General features: G+C 38.5%; 1 protein-coding gene and 1 long non-coding RNA gene across 2 annotated transcripts; both read right to left on the reverse strand.

The window, feature by feature from the left end:
- Positions 1-358: 358 nt before the first annotated feature.
- LOC143377057 (putative cytochrome P450 6a14) lies at positions 359-21,035 on the reverse strand. Its single transcript, XM_076827969.1, has 11 exons — positions 20,839-21,035; positions 19,653-20,022; positions 16,832-17,169; positions 16,478-16,711; positions 15,659-15,910; positions 14,524-14,679; positions 6,105-6,474; positions 4,086-4,420; positions 3,732-3,965; positions 1,904-2,155; positions 359-632 (listed from the first exon to the last, which is right to left on the reverse strand). The coding sequence occupies exons 1-11, from the start codon at positions 21,020-21,022 to the stop codon at positions 454-456; spliced, it is 2,904 nt and encodes a 967-aa protein (XP_076684084.1). The 5' UTR covers positions 21,023-21,035; the 3' UTR covers positions 359-453.
- On the reverse strand, positions 6,812-9,354 carry LOC143377257 (uncharacterized). Its single transcript, XR_013087270.1, has 3 exons — positions 9,296-9,354; positions 7,069-7,157; positions 6,812-6,838 (listed from the first exon to the last, which is right to left on the reverse strand). It is a non-coding gene; the product is annotated as an uncharacterized LOC143377257 (long non-coding RNA).
- Positions 21,036-27,858: the final 6,823 nt, after the last annotated feature.

Genomic DNA, 27,858 nt, shown 5'->3' on the forward strand with positions numbered 1-27,858 from the left:
GTAATTAATCGCATGTTACACTTTTTGGAATCGACGAGCATACTTGAAACTTATATTATTTGGTAGTCTATAGCAGGAGTGTCGAACGTCCCCACTCCGAGAGCCGCACGAGTCGGGCCCCGGGTCAGCCGGTTCCCCCACCTAATTTTCTCCAGGCGTTGCACGAGACCCGGCAGGGAGAGAGCGCGGCACCCGGAGGAGAAATTCATCAGAGTGAAGTAGATGTGGAGGGGGCCGTTCTCCTACGGCTCTACGGAGCAGGCGAAGAGGAGAGGGAGCCACTGCGGCTCGGGAGACGCTAGTTCGACACCCCTGGTCTATAGTATAAGAAATGTACGTGCAAAAGTTGAACTTGCACTCTTTTGCGACTTCCGAGTAATAACCAATTATGTTGGTAGCAATCACAAACACTGGAACGATAATTTTATGTCCCCACTGCTTGAAATCAATTTTTTAATGGATATAATGTGACATTGGTACAAAAATTAGATTTACACCTTCCTTTGCTACCAATACAAGCGATCCACTTTCAAACTCAAGCTCAGTTGGTGTATTCGGTGCAAGCTTTACTGTGTTTTTCAATAAAGCGCTTATTACAGCAATTTTCGTTTGCATCAGCCCAAATCTTAATCCTGTAATGAAAGGAATTGTTCATACAGTGAAGAAAAATGATTACTGCTAGAAGGGCAAACGGGACTCTTAAGGCGGATTCACCCATGCCAGTTCTTTGACGGTTCAGTGTCGTCAGTCTCATGTTTTCAGTGTTAGAAACTGACACGACATGTGTAAACTACTCCATTGCAAAACAAGGAAACGATACTTTCTATCATTGGGGCTGACAACACTGAACCGTCACGGAACTGATATGTGTGGATCCGCCTTTAAGATGTTTGTGTACGTATAGATGGGTCAAGAAGAGATATGTAAATACCTAAAAAAAAACGTGCAGAATACGCAAGTGGTTCTACAATATTTTCTCTCTGTATCTCAGAGTACCTAGTTATTTCATACCTGGCTACATCTTTGACTGCACCGTTTGATGGGGAAGGTAAAGAGAGAACGCCAGAAAGAGGCCCCAATCTTACTTAAGGCCGACGCCTAGCACTGGGAATTAGTCATTCACTAATGGAATGTTTAATTCTAATATTTTGAATTCAATTATCCTTGGAGTATTACACTAGTTTACAGCCATTTTGCGCAGCAGATGCCACTATTTTTTTCTTATGTATATGGGCCCGCTGATTTCGCAAATAAGGTTAAAAAATTGTTCTATGGATACGTTTTCGAGATATCGACAAGTGAACTTTTTACCTGAGTTTTAAAAGGTAGTCCCACTTAATTGCGGATATCTCGTGTTGCGAATGTCCGATTTGGTCCAAAATTATATCAAATTAAAAATAATCGAATCACCAACAAATGTACCTGACAAAATTTTCAAATTGGTTCGGTAGTTCGGGTGAAATCGAGGGAAATATGTGAAAAAGTCATTTTTCTCATCCGAAGTTGAGATCGACAATTCATTTAACCATCTGGGAAAAATCGAAATCGCAAAAATGGGCCCAGTTTCTCAGTTTTTACGTTAAGTCTGCACTTTTTCGAAGAAAACAAGCTGCTACTGAAGAAAATCTATGGATAAATACCGATGCTAGAGACAATTGTGTGAAAACACTAAGATTTTATTTTTTCTTGGTTTTGGTGTTTTTTTTTTCCATTTTACTGTGTTATGCCAATTTTAATTCATTCTTTACATTTCATGTATAGCGAGTATCAAATCCCAGGACCCATACAGAGGTTACGTTATACGAAAATTATATAAATTTTGTATATCCATGCTAATATGTATAAATAAATTACAAATTGGACACTAAGAGATTGTTAGTATCTATAAGAAGAATTTGCTCACCAATGCACATCCTTGGACCTTCTCCGAATGGTAAGTAAGCATAGGGATGCCTAGTCTTGATATTTTCCTCGGAAAATCGTTCTGGATCAAACTTTTTTGGCTCAGGGTATATATTAGGATTCATATGGATACCAAATACAGGTATTACTATTTGTGTTCCTGAAGGTATAGAAAAATTGGTATTCTCTAGCTGCCTGTCTTTTGTACAGATGCGATTTAGAAGAACAATTGCAGGGTATTTCCTCATAGTCTCTGTAAAAGGACAAATAAGCAGGAAAGATTTTTGGGACATGTGTCCACATGAACATTATCAGCTACTGGACTACGACACGAGTTATGATGAAAACTAATCTATTCTACCCTCTATTTTAATAAACAAAGGTTTAATAAATAAGCAACGATAATAAGCAAAAAGTTTTAATAAACGTACGTGCTAAAACCATGTGACACTTCAAGTTATAGCCAAAATTATGCTACATTTTAAATAGCGAACGCGTCGAATACTTACGAGGCATTCCAAGCCATCTCAATCATCTTTGTACCCTGATAATCATCTGTCTCCAGTCTGACATCAGATTGGTAGCAGGGTCTGGCTCTGGCATGAGAGCGCAGAGTCTGACGTCAGAACCGTAGCAGACGGCAGAATCTGCTGCGGATCTGCTGCCGATCTGACATCAGGCACTAACATCAGGCTCTTCACCTCAGAACGCAGCCATCTGCGGACACAGACGACTGCGTTTCTGATGTCAGATTCTGCTGCCCAGATCTGGCTATCAGGGTATCTATTTCCCCGATGTCAGAGTTTTTTATGATATTCAAATATATTATAGTCCATATGAAAATAAGGGGGAAGAGGGTCAGTCATCATTCTTCTAGTTTCATTTCGAGGAGAATTAAATCATAATTTTCGTCACTTCTCATTACATTCTAGCTAACGTCTATAGCCCTGCATCGGTTCCGCCAATCAGAAAAGCTTATTGTTAGATATAGGGGAAAGACCACAGAATAAGGACATAATTCTTTCAAAATTTTAAAAACAGGACTCCAAGAACAAAGTCAAAAATAAAAATAGTTTTATTATTTTCATGATGCAAAAGTGACTTTCGAAACAAAACAAAAATTCAGGGAGGATGGCCTACCCTTTGCGATCAAAGCAAGCATTTATGATTAAATGAATAAAAAAAAATCATTTGTGAAGGCAGTTGCCGTAGGGATTGGATGAACATTGAGAATTTGTATTTTGTTAACAATTTTAGAACTAGAAAAGTGATGACTTAAACACCCCGTAATTTCGTATGAACTACGATATATATCGATGTCATCAAAATCCCTGACATCGAGGTCCTAAAGTGATCGAGTCCACGTGGAATGGCCTTTACATATGAGGTAATGTCTCAAATTGAACATGGCTGTATAGTGCCTATTCGAGATATAGTGACTAGGTGTGAGGTCCCTCAGCGGAGTCCTACCCGACACCCTGCTGGGTACGGGCCACCAAACGTACCTCCTACTACCTCTTGCAGGACTGTATTTAGAGAAGACCAGGACAAAACCGGGGCCCTAACAGAAAATAAAACAGAGATTGAAGATACGGTTTATCATTATTAAAAAACATCAATTAAGCTTTGCTACAGGCTATTAAAAATTGTCTCATATTAAATGCATTAGAACAGTAGTGAAGAATTTATGAATAAATATAATAATTAATTAAAGCTAAATTGATGTCTTTTAATAATGATAAACCGTATCTTCAATTTCTGTTTTATTTTCTGTTAATTTTCAGGGAACATTTATAAAGCTCCCTTTTTAGTTACATGCAGTTACTAACCAGAGATCACTTTGTGAAGATAAGTCATATCATTCACGGCATTATACGTCAAATCGCCATGTTTTTCAATAACTGCTTGAATCTCATTGCGCACTTTATCTTGAACATCTTTGTGTTTCGCTAACTCGTAGAGGCAGAATGTTGCTGTCGCTGCGGATGTTTCAAATCCACCTAAGTAAAAAACGAAAGCCTGTGCTGAAGCCTCAGCCATCGTCAACTTATTCCCCGTTGTTTCTAAGGCAATCAAGTAATAATTTTATATAGATATGGTTTATAGAAATATCGATTTATGTACTGCTTTCTCAATCAGTATTTTAAAAGTATATAATTGCCATGCAATAAAATGGCTATTACGTTCAACGTTTCCATTCTCAGTGTCGTTTGCATCTACATATCCGTTTTTCATTAGTTGCATCAACAAATTCAAGAAATCTTTCCTGATTACACTGTTCGCTTCTCTATGTTCCACTGCGTCCGCCAACATTTTCAGAAAGAAATTGGTAACACCCTTTTCCAGATAAGGTATAGAAAATAAATTCAAAATCTCTGGAGCCCATAAGAAAAGCGCATTCCAGACAGGTTTGCTGTCAAGAACTTTTAGCCCCCAGTATCGAACATCATTGTTCCGATTTTTGAAACTATCACAAGTTATTCCAAACGCCACTGACATAATGACATCCATGGAATATCTGAAATATATATCATTATTTTAGTTACAAAGACGTCCTATAATAACGTAGAATTTCTGTTTACATAATTTTCTAGGTGCACATTACACAATTATTATTATTAAATGTTTTAAGATAGTTAATGATAGAAAATGTTTTAAATGACAAAGATAGTTAAGAAATGTACAGGAAAAGAGAAAAGTGAAAAATATTTTAACACAAAGGCGAAGTTCAGTCGGAGGACAGCTTTGCAAACTAACGTTACTGTTACACGTATCTAATTATTAATAGTATTCATATTATAAAATAGGTGTATGCAATCTAAAAAGTAAATAATCCCACATATATACGTTCATTATACAATTACAACGAAAATTATAGAGTGTATATCATTAATTATATATTAAATACGATTCTGAAAATACTTTGGCCAAATAGTTTTCAACCGTTTATAAATATATGTTTTACAAAATGATCTTCTTGCTTCTAATATGCAGATTGTTACATTGAGAGCGTTAGAAGTTCATATCTCTGAAATTAAGCATAGATAAAATTCTTTCATTCTTTCATTTCTTCAAGACAGTTTTATCGCAAGATGAGGTCATGTGATACACAGAGTTCTTCTTTTCCCGTTAGATGCGTGTAGAATATAGATTTAGATCAGCGCTGTCCAGCGTAGGGGCCCCTCACGCGCCTGCTTCCCCTTCCAATTTTTCTTTCGCGCCGCGTGCCTTCCGTTGTCAAGGAGACCGCGCGACGCTACGAAGGCTGTCATGACGGGCTAGCCGGGCTAGCGGTCTTCGCGGTTAGCGTCACGCGGTATCCCTGACAACGCGGACGAAAGTGGGGGAACCCCAAGCTCCGACCTTGGACAGCGCTGATTTAGATACAGTATTTCCTCGTTAACGACTCGCTGGTTGGGACCGGCGTTGAGCCCGTATCGTGAACAGAGCCCTAATTCCGAGTGTTCGTTTCTCGCTTCTTCCTAGCCGTAGGGGGGAGCGAGATGGAACACTGCGTGCGCGGCGAGCGTGCGCGCTGGTCCGGCTCACGGTAAGCGCTCGCGACCATCGCGCACGCCCGTCGCGCACGCAAAGGACAGAGTGTCGGGCCTCCGAAAGACGGAGCGAGACAAAACATCAACGCGTCGTCTGTCTCGTACCGTCCTCGCTCGCTTTCAGTGCCTCTCGCTCGCTCTCGCCTTCGCCGGACAAGAGCGAGACAGAAGTGATGGGGATAGCGAAAAGTCCGTATGTTGTATACCAAAGCGAGCCCATAACGAGGAAATACTGTAGCTGCAGGCCCATGATTCTATGCGTAAAGCCACGTATTCGCCTGTGCACCGATTTCTTGCTCGTTGAGTGAAATTTGCGGCGTCCAATTCATGGTATTGTCCGGACCTGAATGCACGTTTTGATGGACCGCCAGCAAGCGGATCGGCCCGAACGCGCGCCGCGCCCCGAGCGCGCGCCGAGCACCGAACGAGCAAAAAATCGGTGCGCTACGAATGCACATCCGGGGCGAATGCACAGGTAAATGTGCGGCTTAACGCTACACAATCAAATCGTTGCAAAATCTTTAACAATTTTGTGTAGCATGCAAAACATTAAATAACTCGGAACAAGTAATGCGGGACTTATTCCACTTTCGAAAAAGAGGCTCAAATAATAATGTTAATGATAATTTCTTGCATGCTTTCGCTTACCTTGACATAATATCTTTTACTTCGACTACTTCTCGCAAACGTGCTTTATCCTCCAGAAAGTTTGCCAGTGTATCGCTAGTGGCTTTCAAAATCGGAAACATTTGCTTAATTTTTCCTGACGTGAAAGTTGGCGTCAACTTCACTCTTAAATTTCGCCACTTTTTCCCGGGTAATAGAAACAGATTTCCAGTCAGTGGATCTATTTCTTCGTTACAATACAGACCGCGATCGTGAAAGTTCGTGAATTCTTTTGTCAATACGTCCCGAATTAAATCAAGATCATTTATCATTAAGGAAGGTTTATGAAGCATATATATTCCAACAAAACGATGATTTACGTATCGTTCATACATATCTTTGACGAAGTCGCCTGCAAATTAAGGATTGCAATATTATTAGAAATTAAAAAGAAAATATATATCTAACTAAGAAGTAACAAATTATTTTTTATTATTAACATATTGTAAAATATCTTCCATAAGTAGTACCGTTAATCGTGTAATAATTCACGTTTATGTAACTGTGTACTTGCCAAATGATAATTTGCCAGATAGAAGCGGCTTTGTATTTCCAAACAGAAAAGTAGGTTCCAGGTAAAACACGTTCCTTTTGCGCCAGAAATTATAAACATGAAACTTGTAGTAACTGTATATGCCAGTGATTAGAAGAATCACGGCACCCAAAATTACCGACATCATCCATGTCATTGACAACATTGCATTTATCTGCGTCCACTGTACGAATAAGCACTTATTACAAAATAATGTTTAATCTGCAAAAACTGAATATTGTACATTTCTTTTTATCATACTTTATAATGAAAACTACAATAAAAAAAACATCGAAAGCTGTCAAAACTTCTGCAGAAATTTTAAATAAAATTTTAACTTCTAATTAGGAGAAGTCACACGATTCATTTTCGATTATACATATAGGGGAGCATAGGGTATAACGGACCACTCACCTTTGGATTGTAATGTCAAAAAATCAGAAGGCAAACTAAGCATGGGACTTCAATACTTATTAGTCTTAAGTCGGCCTTAGACTCTTAGACTATAAGAAAATGAAACACTTTGTTATGAAAAGTATTTGGCTACGAAGGAAAATAAAATATTCCGGGAGTGTTGAAACAGCCGCTCCGTTCAAGTGGTGGCGTAAAACGGAACATCCATTTGAAACCCTGCAAAAGTACAAAATTGTTATTTTTATGAATTAAAAATTATTAATTTATGTAAAAAAAAACTAAATATGTGACTTTGATGAAATATATGACCTAGATATAACTTTTATAGGTAACATGTAACAAAAATATATATTATACAGATAAGAATAGATATTATGGGTTAATATGAACATTATTGAAAATACCCAAATATAAATTTGAAACTGCAAAAGAAAATTATAAATTAATACTTTGCAAGGAAGAATAAATACGTACTAATTTTAAGAGACATTTCCACTCTCCCCATACATAATAGGTGTTTCGTTTACCCTACGCTAAGCTCCGTTTTGCTCTAGATGAGATAATTTAATAAACATTTAATATTTACACTTCAGCGTGAGATGAAGAATCGAGTGAAACGTCAACACACAGTGTAATTACAAATTTGTTGTGTTGATTTCTTAATGTGACTTCTTAAACAAATTATTTTTGTAAAAATGGTGCGCTTTACAATAAAAGTTTTGAAAATTCGTGAATAAGATGGACAGTTTTTGGAGAGTATCTCAAAAAATTTGTTTTCAATCAAAGAATCCGTACGTGCAACGGAAGCTACACTCATATAATTTATACACATCCTACCAGCGCGCGTGATGGATCAAGAAGATTAATTAATATATTAAAATTTATATATGTTTTCTATTCATTTCCTCTTATAGTTTTTTAAGACATCATACTAAAGGTGGTTAATAAAAATTTGATATGAAAATTGTAAATTATTTCTGAAAAATGTTCAAATGCTCACTTCATTGTTTGCATTACATACTCTGAAACATCCAGAAAATATTGTTAATAATGCATTAAACTTCCTTTTTTTAATATCGCAATACTAATTACATGTTTAAAAACGCATATTTTCCGGATGTTTCATAGTATTTAATAAAAATATACAAGCATATGAATATGAAAATCATCTTATTCTAAAGTTTCATATAGGTAAAGATTTTGTACGTGCTTTTCGAGTACTCGGTTGTTTAAAAAAGCTGAATACGTATATGAACTTATCAAGCATCGCATTACCCGAAATAATCGGGCTACACGACACAGTCGAACTACCCGTGGGCCCGTCTGTCCGGGCCCCCGTCCGAGCCCGCCCGACTTTACCCGACCCGACCCGACCGCTCGGGTACCCGACACATTCGATTACCCGCACATCCCTAATCTCCACCTTAAGCGGCCATTCTGGTTAGACGGTTTGAAAAATCGATTTTTTATCATTTTTCGAAAGTACATATCCTCAAGAATGTACTGTTAAATTTTCATTGAAAAATTCCAATTATTTTAGATTCTACATAGGCATTTTTTAGGGAGTGCAGAGGCTGGCTGGGCCTCTATAGATGAAAGCTTTGAACGCGTTTTTCTCGAAACGTCAATTTTTCACGTGGTGCAGGTAAAATCTCAAAATCTATCGAACCGATTACTTTATAAATTGAACTGCTTATTCTACACACCTATGCCTCTGACCGGTACTACAACCAAGTAATTCTGTTCAGAGTAACCTACTTTTAAAATCGGAAATAGCACAGAAAACACATCCGAAATACATTGATTCTTGTATTTCGCCCGCCATTTTGTTAATTTTAAGGATAAATCATTTATTCTAGTTCGGGTCATAGCGACAGTCGTACTGATCAAGAATCTGTTTGTATTTTTGGATTCAGATAAGTCCAACTGCTGAAATCACCTGCACAAGCGAGGCATGAATTTTTAAACGTGCCATCAAAATCGCCTGCAAATCCATTTTAATAGCAATAATTTTATTACTTTTATATTTTTTATTTATTATGGAAATGCAGTTTAATCAATAGAAAAAAGTTTTATTCCATTACTATAATTCCTGTCTTCGCAATAAATTCCTGAAAATCGCTGAATTTATCGGCGCGCTAACCAGAATGACCCCTTAACAATAATAATGATAAAAACAGTAATAATAACAATAATAATTATAATGATGATGATTACAATGAAAGACCTCGTTGGTCGTGTCCGAAAAGTAAAAATCCACAGGAACTTTGATATCGGTATCACTAGAAGACACTTTGTTCTGCATACAAGTACAATCGTATGACGATAAGGCATCAAGATTGCATGCATTATATAGGAATCCTAACTTGCATAAATTACTAAACGTGTGCGTGGTATAAACGTGTCAACTACTTACACAATATATCGAATAATACAGCAAGTTTTTCTAAATTCTAGTAATTACTCCTGGGATTGCATTAGAATTTCTAATGATGTGTACCTTCGTTTGTTTCGTGCCAGTACGGAGGCACCAACGTATAAAAGTAGGCTCACACTACGCCTCGCCTCGGATCATTTTATTCTTCCTATGCTTTTCTTATGAATTTTGACCATTTGACTCACACGGCGCGACTCCGAGCTTTTGAGGAAGAGAGGTGAGGCGCCCGGACCAGGGCGTAATGTGAGGCTACTGAATTGACCACTGCACAGTAGGGCTGGGACTATTCGAATATTTTACAAGTATTCGAATGCTACGAATAAACCTCGAATATTTGGGTATTCAAATGTTATTATTCGAATATTTCAGGGTAATTATGCAGAACAGGTGTTTCCTCGCCGATTTTGACGACCTTGAAATATGTTGTCGGGGACATGATTCTGAACAACTTTTTCCTATACATGTTACCGCCGCTCGACCTTCGTTTCCGAGATATTTGCAAAAAGCTGCTGTTACTACTATGTACAATGCCGTATATAATCGGAACAACGTGTATCGTCGCTGATTGGTTGCCGCGATATTGGAGCAAAAGCGGAAGCAGACAGAGAAAGAAACTGTAAAAAAGAAAGAGACAGAAATACTGATAGAAAGAGACAGAAATACTGACAGAAAGAGACAGATAAACGTTTAGGTTATGTTATTTCTGGTTTTGCTCCAATATGGCTGCGGTTATACCGATCATTCCCTAGAGGATCACTAGTTCCGATGACAATACAATATTTTCACTAAAAAGCATCAAATACTTTAAGTACTAATAGGAAATTTTTTTTAAGAACAAGCTTTTATTAAAATGTACTAAAAAGGAACCAATCATTTTGATACCGGCCCAAACGACTGCCTGAGAAGAATTCCCTCATACGACTAAAAATAAACGCGTGGGGAATACTATTCGAATTATATTCGCCAAATAACTGAGCAACTGAAGTATTCGAATATTCGAATACCGAAAAATTCGACAAATAGGCCGGTATTCATAGTCGCTACTTATTCTTAAGCAAATGCTTAAGTGTGCGGCATCCTCTACTAACCTAGTAGCTAGTAAAGGATGCCAAATGCTTAAGCATTTGCTTAAGAATAAGTAGCGACTATGAATACCGGCCATAGTCCCAGCAAAAGGTTCTCTGAGCAACTGACCAAACATATGAACCGAGGCAAGCTCAGATAACTTGAGGTACAGAAAAACCGAGGTGACGCGAGCCTAGATGTGAGTGCGAAAAGAACTTGCGCCCAGGCGAGGCGAGGCGACGCGAGGCCTTGTGGGAGACTACCTTGCCGAGCGACGTCCAGTTTATTAATCTGTTTATTATGGACGACGACTTGTCGTTTAGTCATGTCTCCGAATTTTGATAAGATCAGTAAACATAGAAGTTTAATCATTATACTCGTACGAAATGAGTAAATGCAGCGTTAAGGCGGTACTCTAGTGTAACTGCCCGTTTTTCAACGCCACCTTCGGGAATTTATTTAATAAAACTATAAGGTTTGTACTATCTGACGTTTAGCCTGCATATTAAGGTATGTTTGAAGCAATACTCGGAATTTTTTTGAACTTTTTTATCGCACATGTACATAGATATAGTCGGTGGCACGAGCTTCTTCAAAAAATTCTTTTCCGGCAGGCGTTGATGCGCGAACTGTCTAGTCATCCCAAATGGAAAAACTAAGGTTTAGTTTCTTTATCATGTTTGTCGTTATGGTTGGAACCACAGAGGCCCCCGTAACAATAAAAATTTGCGGAATGACAGGATTTTGAAAAAAAATGTTCGATTGTTGCTACTAAATTTAGTTGTTTTCGTTCTGTAGAATTAATTTTATACAAAATAATTTTATACATAACTCGTCCGAGGTTTCAGCCATAGCGGTACTTTTGCTGACTTATTAGCGACGCTTTGGTCGAAGGGAAAAAATGGATTTGAATGAGATTCAGTGACTTAGGATTTGGACCAGGTCTGAGTGTATAATTGAAATGTTTAACTGAGAGTTGTTCTCGTCGATAGCTTCCACGTTGCTCAGGAGCTAGTTAGAACAACCTGAAATGATAGCGTCCACGATGCTCAGGAGTAGGTTATAACAACCTGAGATGATAGCTTCCACGATGCTCAGGAGTTGGTTAGAACAACCTGAGATGGTAGGTGAGAAAGCCAATTAAAACTATCTCCGATGGTAGCCGGGGAGCTTGGTAAAAGCAACTCGGATGGTAGATTCTTGTGGCCGGGAAACCGTTTTACGGGCTACCCAGGATGACAGATTCTCGTGGCCCAGGAGCCGTTTTAGGGGCTACCGAGGAAGGCAGATTCTCGTTGCCCAGAAACCGTTTTAGGGTTTGCCTAGGATGTTAGGTTTAGATTCAGTATTATCGAGTGACTGTCGATGCTCTCTGAATATCAGAGGACTGAACTCGTTTGGCCGATGTGCCCATATTTATACACATTTCGTCCTCTTACCGTGCTCCACTCATCGCTTCTGCGTCGCCAACATCGCGCTTACGTTTGGCCGTTTACGCGATACTGCGCAACCATGCGCCGCTACGGGTTCACTCTCCAATCGATCCGCCGATCGACTGGCAATCACTCGTGCGCTCGATATCCTCCCCCCCCCCTACCTTTCTCCCTGCTCATCCCTACCACTCGCCTGTAAGAAACAACCCTGATCCGTTCTATACAGCGTCGTCAATACGAATGCCTCTCGTCCTTTCGACGCAGCCTCTCGAACTCTCGGCGATGACCCTGACGTCATCGGCCTTCCTCGAGCGTCCAAGTTACATTGTATGCCTTATGCATCCTACTGGGCCTCGCCTTCCAAGCCTGCGAGAGCGATGCCCAGTGTTTTATTCCATATTCCCGCATTGGGCGTTATAACTTCCTTACCGACGTTATAACTTCCTTACCGGCGTTATAACTTCCTTACCGGCGTTATAACTTCCTTACCGGCGTTATAACTTCCTTACCGGCGTTATAACTTCCTTACCGGCGTTATAACTTCCTTACCGGCGTTATAACTTCCTTACCGGCGTTATGACTTCCTTACATGGCAGTCACACACGCACTCGCGCGTCGCGCTACGCCAGGCCTTCCCAAGTAGGGGAAATGCACTCCTAAAACAGATGTTTAGGTTCTCCCTCCACCGGTGCGCCTTCAGCTAAGGTGGGACGACTCCTACAACCCTCTCTCCGAGGAGACAGTGGCGAAACTTCCGAAAACCGGTCAAACCCGATTGGGCTGAAATTTTGCAAATAGCTTCATTTTGCATAAAAATAACGTTTGCGAGAAGGATTTTTGGCGACTCGAATTTTTTTTTTACCATTTCAATGCCGTTCCCTACCTTACCGACAGAGTCGAGAATAGGATACAACAGTTATTCAAACATTCTCTTTATTATTCTCCTGTATATACATATTTAATATCGTTCAATAATGTTTAAAAAATCCTGTACGCAAAATTTGAGTCAAATTTAATAAGGAGAATGCATTGAAGCTTGGCCCCGTGTAAACTCACATCGGTTCGCTACCATGCTTTACGCGCCCGCGAGCGGGCGCGCGCCCCCCGCCCCAAACTAACCCAAAACCAATACTAATACCCAGTATCAAGCTGATATCTCTTTCTAAGTTGATCTCTGTTTTATAGATTTTAGGAGATTAATAAGGAGAATGCACTGAATAACTGTTGAATCCGATTCTCCGCTCTGTCGGTAAGATAGAGAATGACATTGAAATGGTAAAAAAAAAATTTTCGAGTCGCCAAAAATCCTTCTCGCAAACGTTATTTTTATGCAAAATGAAGCTATTTGCAAAATTTCAGCCCAATCGGGTTTGACCGGTTTTCGGAAGTATAGCCGAGACAGTAACGTCGCTGGGAAGCATGTTGGGCGCTTTAGGGCGAAAGTACCAAATGTGTCAAATTTTTATAGGAAATTTCATAACGACTTAAAAATAGTAGGAAAAATTAAAATTTAAACTAGTTTAAATTTTAATTTTTCCTACTATTTAAACTAGTTTAAATTTTAATTTAACAATGTATGTAATACATTTTTTGTAATTCATTTTACGTAATTTTGAAATGCTAGTTTAAACTTTAATTTAACAATGTATGTAATACATTTTTTGTAATTCTTTTTACTTCATTTTGAAATGCTAGTTTAAATTTTAATTTTTCCTACTACCAAAAATCAGGTCACCTAACCCAGACCTCTGTAGATGTTACCACAGAAAAGTACCAGGTAAAAATCTGATGGGCAATTATCATACATACACATGTTCCCTAAATTCGAGTTACCACATTGAATAAAATATCGTTCAGATTACTTTGTAAAGCATTGTCATGTCGATGCTAATGTTGCATATTTTGTTTAATATAATGTACATTACTACTTTTCAGTTCGTGTAAGAGTGAAAGGTAAAAACATTCCACAGATTCATTGGTTTTCTAAATCTTTTCTTCATTTCTCCCACAGATCTCACTACCTATTGCTCGGTACACCCATAATTTTTTATATTCATAAAAATTGTTAGTATATCGTGTAAAATATTTACAATAACGAATAAGTTATACGAAAAAGGCCCCAAATTCTTCAACTCGGGCCGGGATTTTTCAAATACCTCTTTGCGACGTTAATTTGGAAGAGACAATCCTAAAATTTCCGAAGCTCGGGCATCACTGCTGTCCAGCGGTCGCTGATAGCCCTCCGAACGCAGGGCCGGTGAATGGTTGTAGTGGAATGTGTCCGTGAGGCGGTGTTGCCATTTTCGTCTCTTCACGGGCGCGTAGGTTGCAGTTTTAACGGATGACCCTGTATAATTTGACTTAAAGCGCGTAATGCCACAGAATTACAATTCGGTATTGTTGTATTAATGTGCACATGATCGAGGAACTGGTATCAATAATACATACACACGAACGACAATTTTATGTCCCCACTGCATGAAATTTGTCAATTTTTTGAATGGATAAATTATATTATCGTTTCAAAAATTAAATTTACACCTTCCTTTGCTCTCAATATAAGCGCTCCACTTTCAAACTCAAGCTCAGTTGGTGTATTCGGTGCAAGTTTCACTGTGTTTTTCAATAAAGCGCTTATCACAGCAATTTTCGTTTGTATCAGCCCAAATCTTAATCCTGTAATGAACGAAATTTGTCATATAGTGAAGAAAAATTATTACTGCTAGAAGGGCAAACGGGACTCTTAAGGCGGATTCACACATATCAGTTCTTTGACGGTTCAGTGTCGTCGGTCTCATGTCTTCAGTTTTAGAAACTGACACGACATATGTAAACTACTCCATTGCAAAACAGGGAAACGATACTTTCTACCACCAGCGGCCGTAGCCGTGATGGAAAACACCAGTTCTCGTTAGATCACCGAAGTTAAGCATCACGGGGCGGTGTACTGGGGAAAGATGGGAGACCACCTTTTTCCCGGTGCGCTGCTGCTGCTGGGACCCGAAGGAGAGAGGAGGGAGAAATGAATGACTAATGTTCGTTGGGCAATATAAGCAAAATGCTTGAAACGCTATCGTGTGTAAAAACACAGGAAAAACAAAAATACAAATACAAATACTTTCTACCACTGACACTGACGGCCCTGAACCGTCGTGTTTCCTGTGTTTTAAGTAGAATGGCGTTTCAAGCTTATTTCTGCTTATATTGTCCAACGAACTATAGTCCCATTTTTTCCCCTCCTCTCTCCTTCGGGTCCCAGCAGCAGCGCACCGAAAGAAAGGTGGGCTCCCATCTTTCCCCGGTACACCGCCCCGTGATGCTTCTGAACCGTCGTGGAACTGATATGTGTGAATCCGCCTTTAAGATGTTTGTGTATGTATAGAAGGAACAAGAACACATGTAAATAACAAAAACCCGCAGAATACGCAAGTGGTTCCACAATATTTCCTCTCTGTAGGTCCGATTATTACGACGATATCGTATTATAAAAAGAAATTATGATTATTGAGCTTATACCGAGTATCAAATGAGACCCGCACAGAGGTTTCGTTGTACGAAAATGATATACATTTTATATATTCATTCTACTATTTATACATAATTTACAAATTGGACATTAAGAACTTGTTAGAATCTATAAGACGAATTTGCTCACCAATGCATATCCTTGGACCTTCTCCGAATGGTAGGTAACCATAGGGATGCCTAGTCTTTATATTTTCCTCGGAGAATCGTTCTGGATCAAACTTTTTTGGCTCAGGGTATATATTAGGATCCCTATGAATACCATATACAGGTATTACTATTTGCGTTCCTGAAGGTATAGAAAAATTGGTATTCTCTAGCTTGGTCTCTTTTGTACAGATGCGATTTAGAAGAACAATTGCAGGGTATTTCCTCATTGTCTCTGGAAAAAGATAAAAAAAAGTAAAGATTTTTGGGACATGTGTCCACATAAACTTTATCTGCTACTAGACCTTTCTGCCCACGTACTTACTTCAACATGTAAGAAAATACTTTCGAAACAAAACAAAAATTCAGTGAGGATGGCCTACCCTTTGCGATCAAAGCAAGCATTTATGATTAAATGAATAAAAAAAAATCATTTATGAAAGCAGTTGCCGTGAAGATTGGATGAACTTTAAACATTGAGAATTTGTATTTTGTTAACAATTTCAGAACTAGAAAAGTGATGACTTAAACACCCCGTAATTTTGTATGAACTACGATATATTTCGATGTCATAAAAATCCCTGACATCGTGGTCCTAAAGTGAGCGAGTTGACGTGGAATAGCCTTTACATAGGAGGTACTGTCTCAAATTAAAAATTACCAAACCACAAACGGGAATGGGTTTAAAATCCATGTTTATTCGGACCCTTTTGTTTGTTTTGTAGTGTACGTAGAACACGACTGATAATTTTCAGCAACATTTATAAACTCCCTCCCTGTACAGTTACATGCAGTTACAAACCAGAGATCACTTTGTGAAGATAAGTCATATCATTCACGGCATTATACGTCAAATCACCATGTTCCTCAATAACTGCTTGAATCTCATTGCGCACTTTATCTTGAACATCTTTGTGTTTCGCTAACTCGTAAAGGCAGAATGTTGCTGTCGTTGAGGATGTTTCAAATCCAGCCAAGTAAAAAACGTAAGCCTGTGCTGAAGCTTCTGCCATCGTCAACTTATTTCCCGTTGTTTCTAAGGCAATCAAGTAATAATTTTGTATAGACATGGTTTATATAAATATCGGTTTATGTACTGTTTTCTCAATCAGTATTTCGAAAGTATATAATTTCTATACAACAAAGTGGCTATTACGTTCAACATTTCCACTCTCAGTGTTATCATCTGCATCTACATATCCGTTTTTCATCAGTTGCATCAATAAATTCAAGAAATCATTCCTGACTATATTGTTGGCTTCTCTGTGTTCCATTGAGTTTTTAAACACATTCGTAAAGAAATTGGTAACTCCCGTGTCCGTATAAGCTACAGAAAATAAGTCAAAAATCTGTGGAGCCCATAAGAAACACGCATTCCGCAAAGGTTTGGGGTCGAAAACTTTTTTCCCCCAGTATCCAAATTCATTGTTCGGATTTTTGAAACTATCACAAGTTATTCCAAACGCCACTGACGCAATGATATCTATAGAATATCTAAAATAAATAATATAATTATTTTAGTTATGAAAACATCGTATAAAAACATAGAATTTCATTTTACGTAATTTTCTAGGTGCACATTACATTATTATTATTATTAAACGCCTTTATTGCACAAAGATAGCTAAGAAATGTACAAGAAAGGAGAGAAGAGAAAAAAAAATGTAACGCAAAGGCATAGGACTACTTTGCAATCTAACCTTAGTATTACATGTATCTATATAAGTATTACTAGTAGAATGCGGAAGTTTATGCAAGTAAGATATTGCAAGAAAATCGAATACATTATATCATGGCCGCAACTATACAGGGTCAGCGTTTCATCGTGCAGCCCGCGCTCGCGCGAACTTGTAAAATGGCAACAGCGCCTCACGGACGCATTCCACTACAACCATGCACCGGCCCAGCGGAGAGCTGCCAGCGACCGCTGGACAGCAGTGATGCCCGAGCTCCAAAAAAGTTAGGATGGTCTCTTTCAAATTAATTTTGCTAAGAGCTGTGCGGAATCTCCCGGCCCAGGTAAGCGAGCCAGGCCCTTCGCTTTTATGATCGGTTAATACTAACGATTTAATATTTCATTTAATGCCACAGAATTACAATTCGGTACTGTTGTATTAATGTGTATATGATTGAGGAACTGGTATCAATAAAACAAACACACAAACGACAATTTTATGTCTAAAATAGCTAATTTTTTTAATGGTTAAGTTATGACATCGGTTGAAAAATTAGATTTACACCCCCCTTTGCCATCAATATAAGCGCTCCACTTTCAAACTCCAGCTCAGTTGGTGTATTCAGTGCAAGTTTTACTGTGTTTTTCAATAAAGCGCTTATTACAGCAATTTTCGTTTTTTAAGAACTATTGGGAATTTCCCGGCCCAGGTAATCGAGCCGCGCGCTCCGCTTTTATGATCGGTTTACCACTCGTACCCCAGCTACTGTAATGGGATTTGAAAATAATATCGACTGATCTCGTACCCGTCTCAATTTAAAAAATTTTAGCTACGACAGGGTTGACCGCGGCGCTATACCCTTGTACGGAGAGATTTTTCGCCACCTGCGTGTAAAAGCCACAATAATGGCGCATCTTTCCAAAGAATGACATTAACGGAAGCCGGTATAGGCTTGGCGTTGAGTAGCTAAGCAGGGGTGTACAGGGAGCCGTTTTTAGCGCCTAGCTGCGAGCAACCCGCCTGTCCCGTTGCTAAGGTTAGAATCGGTGAGGCGAACTGCAGTAGTGTACGTGCATTTGGTATGACTTGAACCCAGCTATATACACTACTGCAGTTCGCCTCACCGATTCTAACCTTAGCAACGGGACAGGCAGGTTGCTCGCAGCTAGGCGCTAAGAACGGCTCCCTGTGCACCTCTGAGCTAAAGCACTCAGACACAAAAATTCTAGAAAAAAAAATCAAACACCGCTACAATCGAAGACACGTCCCATTAGTTACCCCTCATGTCTGATCTAGGTATGCACTGCATTAAGGATAAAATCATAAAAAAGAAAACCAGAACAATAGATTCTGAGGTCTGCAGAACTAACACGTAATTGAATAAAAATTTAATTTCTCAATTTCTGCTATCAGAAATTAAAGTAGTGATACAGAAACAACTAGCCTATTGTTTATCAACACCGCGGATTTTAAAAGCAACATTAAAAACAGTATCAAATAAACAGATTGCAAAAGCTTTTTACAACAATTATGGTTAAAAAATTGATAGAAAAAAAATTAAGTAAATGTAAAATACGTTAAATTATCCATCATTAAGAGGGAATAATTTTTTCTCATTTTTCGGCGCAAATTGCATTCCAATATCTTTTACAGTTCAAAAGTTATACGAAAAAGGCCCCAAATTTTTCAACCCGGGTCGGGAAATTTTGAATAGCTCTTTGCGACGTTGATTTGAAAGAGACCATCCCAAAATTCTCGGAACTCGGGCATCACCGCTGCCAAGCGGTCGCTGGCAGCTCTCCGAACACCGAGCCGTTGCATAGTAGTAGTGGAATGCGTCCGTGCGGCGCTGTTGCCATTTTACCTGTTCGCGCGAGCGCGGGTTGCAAGATTAAATGATGACCCTGTACAAGACAGATTCGACGCGCTTCGGAGTGCTTCGGATCTCATCATTACCGTGGTGGCTAATACGACTGATGATCAGCCCACGGACGGCTTGAATTACGAAACCTATTTCTACAAATGTCAAGTATAATAATTGTGGTATAGAAAGTCCATTTGCAGTTAACAAAAACAGTGTTTTACTTATGCAATGCTTATAAAAAATAGTCACATAATAAAGCTGCACATTTCTACGATCTTAAAAACATAAAGCAAGCTTATTAGCAATAAACAATATTTTTAAACAGTGCAACATGCGAAACATTAAATAACTGGAAACAAGAAATGTTGGACTTATTCCACGTTCGAAAAAGACGCTCAAATAATAATAACGTTAATGATAATTTCTTGTTTGCTTACCTTAAAAAAAGATCTTTTGCTTCGATTACTTCTCGCAAACGTGCTTTATCCTCCACAAAGTTTGCCAGTGTGTCGCCAGTGATTTTCAAAATCGGAAACATTTGCTTAATTTTTCCTGACGTGAAAGTTGGCGTCAATTTCACTCTTAAATTTCGCCATTTTTTCCCGGGCAATAGAAACAGATGTCCACTCAGTGGATCTATTTCTTCGTTACAATACAGACCGCGATCATGAAAGTTCGTGAATTCTTTTGTCAATACGTCCCGAATTAAATCAAGATCATTTATCATTAAGGAAGGTTTATGAAGCATATAAATGCCAACAAAACCGTGGTTTGCACGTCGTTCATAGATATCTTTGATGAAGTCGCCTGCAAATTAAGGATTACAATATTATTAGAAATTAAAAAGAAAATATATATCTAACTAAGAAGTAACAAATTATTTTTTATTGTACCAATTTTCAAAATCTACATTACTTTCTATAGAATATCAGACACGCGAAATTTAACCATTGAACATATTGTAAAATATCTTCCATAAGTAGTAGATACCGTTAATCGTACAATAATTGAAGGTTCGGATGCAATAAGGGGACTAGCGCTCGAAAAAGGGAAAAATAATTGCCCAAACGCTAAGAAAGATTGGAAAATCAAAAGTTGTTAAACTGAATTTTAAAAAATATAATATTGTAAAGCTCGTCACGACACACATTTTTTCTATTTAGAGTTTTTTTATCCAATCAATACTATTCGAGCAAAAAATTATAAACAAAAAAATTTTCATCGTCCAAAATCATTGTTTCTTTAAACATAAATTGCGATAACTTGAGTAAATATTAACGGATCGTTATGAAACTTAAAACATAACTTCAGAAAACTCTAGCGAAGCCATAGAAGGTATGCGCAAAACCCTTATATTAACAACTGTAATAATATTTAATTAAAAATTAATACTGAACATAACCCATGTTTTTCAACATTCGCCGCTAAAAAGTATCGAGGCAATTTTGAGGTACATATAACTTGCAGCGACAAAGTTTTTCCTTAATGTACAAGGAAGATTTTCACCAATTTTCGCACTGATTAGTAAATAATTGTAGAAGATACGACGATATATATAAATCCCGCGCGGCACCATTATTGCATACGACCCTTCAATCCACGATTATGTAAATGTGTACTTGCCAAATGATAATTTGCCAGTTAGAAGCGGCTTTGTATTCCCAATCAGAAAAGTAGGCTCCAGGGAAAACACGTTTCTTTTACGCCAGAAATTATAAACATGAAACTTGTAGTAAATGTAGAGTCCAGTGATTAGAAGAATCACGGCACCAAAAATTTCCGACATCGTCCATGTCGTTAGCAACATTGTATTTATCTGTCTACAGTTTACGAATAATCACTCATTAGAAAATAATGTTTAATCCCCAGAAAATAAATATTGTATATTTCTTTTTATCATACTTTATAATGAACACTACAAAGAAAAAATATTATTAAATACAATATTTACTAAAATATTTTAAATACAATTTTTACTTCTATTTGCGTTGAAGTCACACGGTTCATTTTCGAGCATACATTCTGATCCAAAAGAAACCAAAAAATCTGAATGGACGCATTTTCAAGTGGAAAACGTGAGGAGAAAATATATACAAATGGCTAATGATTTCTTAATGCCTGCCCGGCCAACAAGTGTAGAATCTGAAAGCGCTTTATCCGGGTGGATTATTTTGTACAAAAATTTAGTCGCGATCAGGAGATCAAAGTTTAAACGAAATATGTTCTTTGCCTGCTTATTTGTTAAAAAGAATTGTTAAATAAAAAATATTTAATTATTTATGTAAGTTTGCTCGCGGGTGCGTAAAGCATGGTAGCGAACCGATGTGACTTTGGGGATGTTCAAAATAAGAATGCGATTATAAATATCGCGCGATGGGGTCAATATCGCTATTGTTGTCGAGGTCATCATTCTGAACATTTCCCTTTAAACTGTTTGGCGGTCGGCTTTGGTTTACGAGATATTCGCAAAAAGCTTTACTTAACACTAGAACTACTGAGTTCAACACATACTCACCCCCTGCCCCGTTTAGCCTCAACCACTTCTAATACCGACGGCTGTGAAACAGATTTCAATATGTTATGGTGAAGGTTTTTCATTTTTTTGACAACATATGTCAATACCGGTAAATGGGTTTACCGGTTTCCCGGTAAATGGGTTTACCGTTTTCCCGGTAAATGGGTTTACCGGTTTCCCGGTAAATGGGTTTACCGGCTTCCCGGTAAATCGCGGGAAATACCTTCAAACTTTTACCGGTATTTCGTCAAATTTTTACCGGTGCTTCGATAAATTACGTACAGCAATATATCGCATATATGCGTTCATTAATTCCGTCGACATGTACTGCGTTATCAGTAAAAAACAACTTGAATTACTAATAAAGACGAAAACCGAAGTATCTCGTGAAGAACGAACTCTGATCAAAAGAAAACTAATAATCTGAATCAAGTCATAAAAATATGGACGTATTTTCAAGTAGAAAAAGTAAGGAGATAGTATATGTATACAAAGATTAAGCACTAGCAATATATGAGGATGAGGAATCGATAAGCATTAGCAATAGAAAATAATATAATAGAAATAAGCATTGGGAATAATATAAAATGCAATGAGCACTAGCAATAGACAATTATATAAAATGCAATAATAAAATAATATGATAAGGGGTAATAATCGCTTACAGTAGTTGCCGAAGATTACTAATCCTGTCGAGCGGTGCAGCACTGATTTGATTACTAGCACAGATACGAACCCTTAAGGTATGACGTAACCACGCAAGTGATTTTCATAAGACAATTAGTACACTTAGGTAGCCCGTACAGTAATTAATATGTACGATGACATCACTGGTATAATAATAGTTCGTGCAAGTCTGTATGATAAAGTGAACTCCGGGCGCGGTGTCCCTTGTATTTATATGGTGTTCAGGAATGTCGGGTGTGAGGGGTATGCGCGGTATGCGATATGAATCATGTGCAAAATATGCGTCGTATGCGCGCAATATCAGTGGTCTTTATTTGGGGCTCCGAAAAGGGGTATTCAACTCAATTGATAAGTTTTGGTGTTTTTGGTTGGGAAGGGGTAAGTGTGGCGATAAATTTGCCGATGAATTGGGCCCTCGCCGATTTCGATGACCTTCACATATGTTGTCAAGGTCGTCATTCTGAACAACATTTCCCTTTAAACTTTTCGGCGGTCGGCCTTAGATTCGGAGATATTATTTAAAAACTTTCGGCATAATATAGTGAAATCTGTTTCACAGCGGACGGTATTAGTATTGGTTGGGGCTAGACCAGGGTGGGGGGCGCGCGCCCGCTTGCGGGCGCGTAAAGCACGGTAGCGAACCGCTGTATGTGTTAAACTCGGTAATTCTAATGTTAAGTAAAGTTTTTGGCGAATATCTCGTAAACCAAAGCCGACCGCCAATAAGTTTAAAGGGAAATGTTCAGAATGATGATCTCGATAATAATAGCGATATTGACCCCATCGCGCGATACTTGTAATCGCATTCTCATTTTGAACATCCCCAAAGTCACATCGGCTCGCCACCATGCTTTACGCGCCCGCGAGCGGGCGCGCTCCGCCCGGCCTTATCTAGCCCCAACCAGTGATGCCAGAACCGTGGGTTTTCGCCCACGGACGCTACCCCCACTCTATGACCAAGCGTACCCCCTCCTAGCGCCTGTACCGCACCACGCAAGCATACCAGTCCCTCTATCCGTGTGCCGTACGCACTGCCTGGCCGGCGCTCTCCGGCGAGAATTTGTTTTACCGACATCGAAGCGCTTGCGTCACAAGCAAAAAGTCCAGACTTCAAATCCCGGTGCGGATATTCTACTTTTTTTCTTTTATTATTCTCTAACTTCTCTTTCTATATTCTCAGTAGAACAAAAACTTGAAAACTGTTAATTTACGAAGCATTTTCGCAAATAGCTAATGTACGATGTTGCTCCTCTGTCTTTTTTTATACATAAACAGAAATAAATCTTACTTATGTATAATATTAAATTCCTGTTTATGTATAAAAAAGGCAGCAGACCAACATCGTCATTAGCCAGCTGCGAAAATGCTTTGTAAATTAATAGTTTTCAAGTTTTTATTCTGCTGAGAATATAGAAAGAGAAATTAGAGAATAATTAATAAAAAAAAGTAGAATCTTCGCATCGGGATTTGAACCTCGGTAAAACGAATTCTCACTGGAGAGCGCCGGCCAGGCAGAGCGTACGGCACACGGATAGAGAGATGGGTATGCTTGTGTGGTGCGGTACAGGCGCTAGGAGGGGGTACGCTTAGGCGTAAGTAGAATGGGGGTACGCTTGGTCATAGAGTGGGGGTAGCGCCCGTGGGCGAAAACCCACGATTCTGGCATCACTGGCCCCAACCAATACTAGTACCATCGGCTGTGAAACAGTCGACGGGAACGAGAAGATGGTTCTGCGTGAAATCTTGCTGTGCGCTATCCTGATGTGCACTAAAAAATGTGCGTTAAACTGCATGTGTTCTAAATTGTATGTGCACTATTTTCTGTGTACTATCTTGTGTGTAAAAAAATTGTGCGTTAAACTGCATGTGTCCTAAATCGCAAATTGTGTGCGTCCTAAATTGTACGTGCACTGTCTTCTGTGCACTATTCTGATGTGTGCTAAAGTGCATGTGTAATATTGTACTGTGTAGTTTTAATATGAAGCCGGTTTATGGGAAAGACTCCAGTTAGGACACGCGAAATTAGTGGGACGTCACACAACATATATAAACATGTATATTAACGATATACTGCAATGGAAAAAACGAGTTACAAAAACTCTGGGAAGTGTCGTCTACATGGCCGTAGGTGTTTTTGCGTGACAGCGTCTATGGTCGGTGAGACTGGTGAGAGAAATGATAGACAGATAGACTGTGTGGGTTTGTTAATAAAAAGATATATAAAAAATAATTTAAAATAAACGATTTTATTTAAAATGCACTAAAAACTAAACAATAATTTTTTCCTTGTACTACAATTTCGATCATGTTTTTTCACTTTAAATAAAATCCTGGTGTAGGATATCTCACAACAAATTCATTTCGACGCTTGATTCTGTATTAAAGGGTATAGCCGGATAAGCATAGTGAAAAGGGCCCCCAAACCAAATTGAACTTTGTTTGCGGCAATCGATAGGATCCTCTGAGAAAACTATTTCTGCCAAGTTTCAACCCGATATCTCTACTACTAGGGTAGTTACAGGGTGAAACATAATGTACAGTTTAAGCTCCATTACTTTTGTTCTATTGAATAGAAACTTATACAAAAAATCGGAGGCCTTCTGCCCATTCATACACGTGTCTGTGAATTTTTTCAGAATTTTCAGTGGCAAAACCGAATTTTAAAAAATTCAAAAATATTAAAAATGACGATTTCAAAGTAAAAATTTCAAATTACAACATTTATATTTTTACAGTTTTGGCGTCTTTGTATGGTCATTAATGTCTAATTTTTCAGATTTTTCGATAGGGTGAAACGCAGTCATAAAAATCAAAAACTGATATTTCTTACCTTCCCGTACGCAAAGCTGTGGCATACTCGTACGACAAATATATTTTTTTCATTAAACGGGTGTTATGTGCAATTCTAAATACTTTCACAAGTTTAAAATGAGTCAATGCAATTAATCTGATAGCGTTTTACCGTTGATAAGGGTGAAGTTTTACCTAATTGCGTATATAAGTGATGTCAGTATGTAATAAGTCTCACCACGACCGTTCTTGGTCTGAAATTCTGAAAAAATTCACAGACACGTGTATCAATGGGCAGAAGGCCTCTGATTTTTTGTATAAATTTCTATTCAATAGAACAAAAGTAATGGAGCTTAAACTGTAAATTACGTTTCACCCTGTAACTACCCTAGTAATAGGGGTATCGGGTTGAAACTTGGCAGAAACAGTTTTCTTAGAGAATCCTATCGATTGCGGCAAACAAAGTTCAATTTGGTTTGGGGACACTTTTCACTATGTTTATCCGGCAACACCCTTTATTCATATCTTGTTATGAAATATCCTGCTCCACGATTTTATTTAAAGTGAAAAAAACACCATCGAAATTGTAGTACAAGGAAATAATTATTGTTCAGTTTTTAATGTATTTTAAATAAAATCGTTTAACTTAAATAATTTTTTATATATTTTTTTTATTAACAAACCCACGCAGTCTATCATTTCTCTCACCGGTCTCACCGCCCAATAGACGTTGTCATGCAAACACACCTACGACCGTGTATTTTTACTATTTTTGCTTGTAATCTACAAGAAAATGTTTATTTATTTGAATTCCACCATGTGTGTTTATTATTTATGATTTTTGGATATTGTATTACTTAGTCTACTTGTTTACGCACAAATTGATATGTGAATTGCGTAGATCCGGTGAGCTGTGCGCTCGCTACTGCGTTCTTTAGTATACCTGTTTACTGTGGTATCGCCACCACTTCTTGAAATCCTTCAATCGAGAGTGGGAGAACTAGTGAGCGAGCGAGAGAGGACCAAACAGTCGACACGAAGTTACTCTCGGCTACGAAAAAGAGAAAGCATGATACTCGTGTCTCACTTCGTCTTTCAGCTCGAGCTCCAGCTCCACCCGCGTGCGGGCCGACATGTACATTGCGGTAGCGGCTACTACATTATACATAATACCTGTTTTCGGCCACAGATACTACCCATTATCGAATTTTCCAGGTCCTGAATTTTTTGCGGCATCGTTGGGTACCGAGAAAACTTCATGCTGAATCTGAACTGTGTAGGTCAGACATGCACAGGACCCCCAGTTCCGGACGCGAGCGCACAACCGAGCTCGTTGAAGGACAAGCGATTCCGCCAACGAAGTGGGAAGCGGCTGCAGCAGTGGGAGCGGAGTGTTTAAGTGTGTAATACACAGGCTGTCGCAAGGGTCCCCAGAGTTTGACGCTCCGAAAATAAGGCACATTTTGGGGATTTTGTAAAAGAAAAGTATTGAGTATTATAATTCCAAACTTTGCACTTTTATTTATTGAAATTTGAAAAATATGTTCGAATTTTTTTATGCAATAATGGTAATTTGGTTCAAAATTATAATGGTAGTAGTACGAGGGGTTTGAAAGAAAGTTTATTGTTGGCGAACATGATTTTGGCTGTCGTAATCTGAAACAAAAACCGCTACTAAATTTTTCTTAATCTATACGAGTGTGGTTATCGTATGAACTAGAATGAAGTAATTATTTGCAAAAATCCAATTTTGCATCACAGAAAACTAACAAATGCTTTTCCCAAAAATTAATGTTTTCATTTGAAATACAACTATTTTTGTGCTTTTCAACATTTTTCAATCAACATTAACTAAAGTTCATACGATAACCACACCTATATAGATTAAGAAAAATATTGCGTTTTTGTTTCTGATGACTACGACAGCCAGAATCATGTTCGCCAGCAACAAACTTTTTTTAAACCCCTCTTACTGCTACCCTTATAACTTTCAACAAAATTATTATTATTGCATACAAAAACTTGAACATATTTTTTCAAATCTTAATTAATCCTCCGTATCCTGTGCCTGAGCCAATTTTGGTCCACCGCCCAAGATCGCTAACGTACACAGTGACGGAGCTGAGTATGTCAGTCGCGGCCAAGCGATCATTTAGGTGTCGGGGGTGTCATAAAGACATAAACAGGGCCTTTCCGGCGACTGTGTTGGGGCAACAATGAGAAGCTCGAGACAATACCATATTTTTCTTGGAGAAAACAAAATGGGCATACGGCCTCTGCAGTCATACAGGGCCATCCGTTAAAACTGCAACCTACGCGCGCGCGACAGACGAAAATGGCAACACCGCCTCACGGACGCATTCCACTACAACCATGCACCGGCCCAACGGAGAGCTGCCAGCGACCGCTGGACAGCAGTGATGCCTGAGCTCCAAAAAATTTAGGATGGTCTCTTTCAAATTAATGGTCGCAAAGAGCTGTGCGGAATCTCCCGGCCCAGGTAAGCGAGCCGGGCCCTTCGCTTTTATGATCGGTTAATACTAACGATTTAATATTTCATTTAATGCCACAGAATTACAATTCGGTACTGTTGTATTAATGTGTATATGATCGAGGAACTGGTATCAATAAAACAAACACACGAACGACAA

This window comes from Andrena cerasifolii, chromosome 15, assembly GCF_050908995.1.
Source record: "Andrena cerasifolii isolate SP2316 chromosome 15, iyAndCera1_principal, whole genome shotgun sequence".
Classification (NCBI taxonomy): Eukaryota; Metazoa; Arthropoda; class Insecta; order Hymenoptera; family Andrenidae; genus Andrena; species Andrena cerasifolii.

Excerpts from the sequence above, each read along its gene's own strand:
- LOC143377057 (XM_076827969.1), bottom strand. The coding sequence starts at position 21,022 with ATGTTGCTAACGACATGGACGATGTCGGAAATTTTTGGTGCCGTGATT. Across the intron at positions 4,421-6,104 it reads GTAAAAGATATTATGTCAAG|ATATTCCATGGATGTCATTA; the intron begins GTAAGCGAAAGC and ends TATATATTTCAG. Across the intron at positions 2,156-3,731 it reads TCTTCACAAAGTGATCTCTG|AGACTATGAGGAAATACCCT; the intron begins GTTAGTAACTGC and ends GTCCTTTTACAG.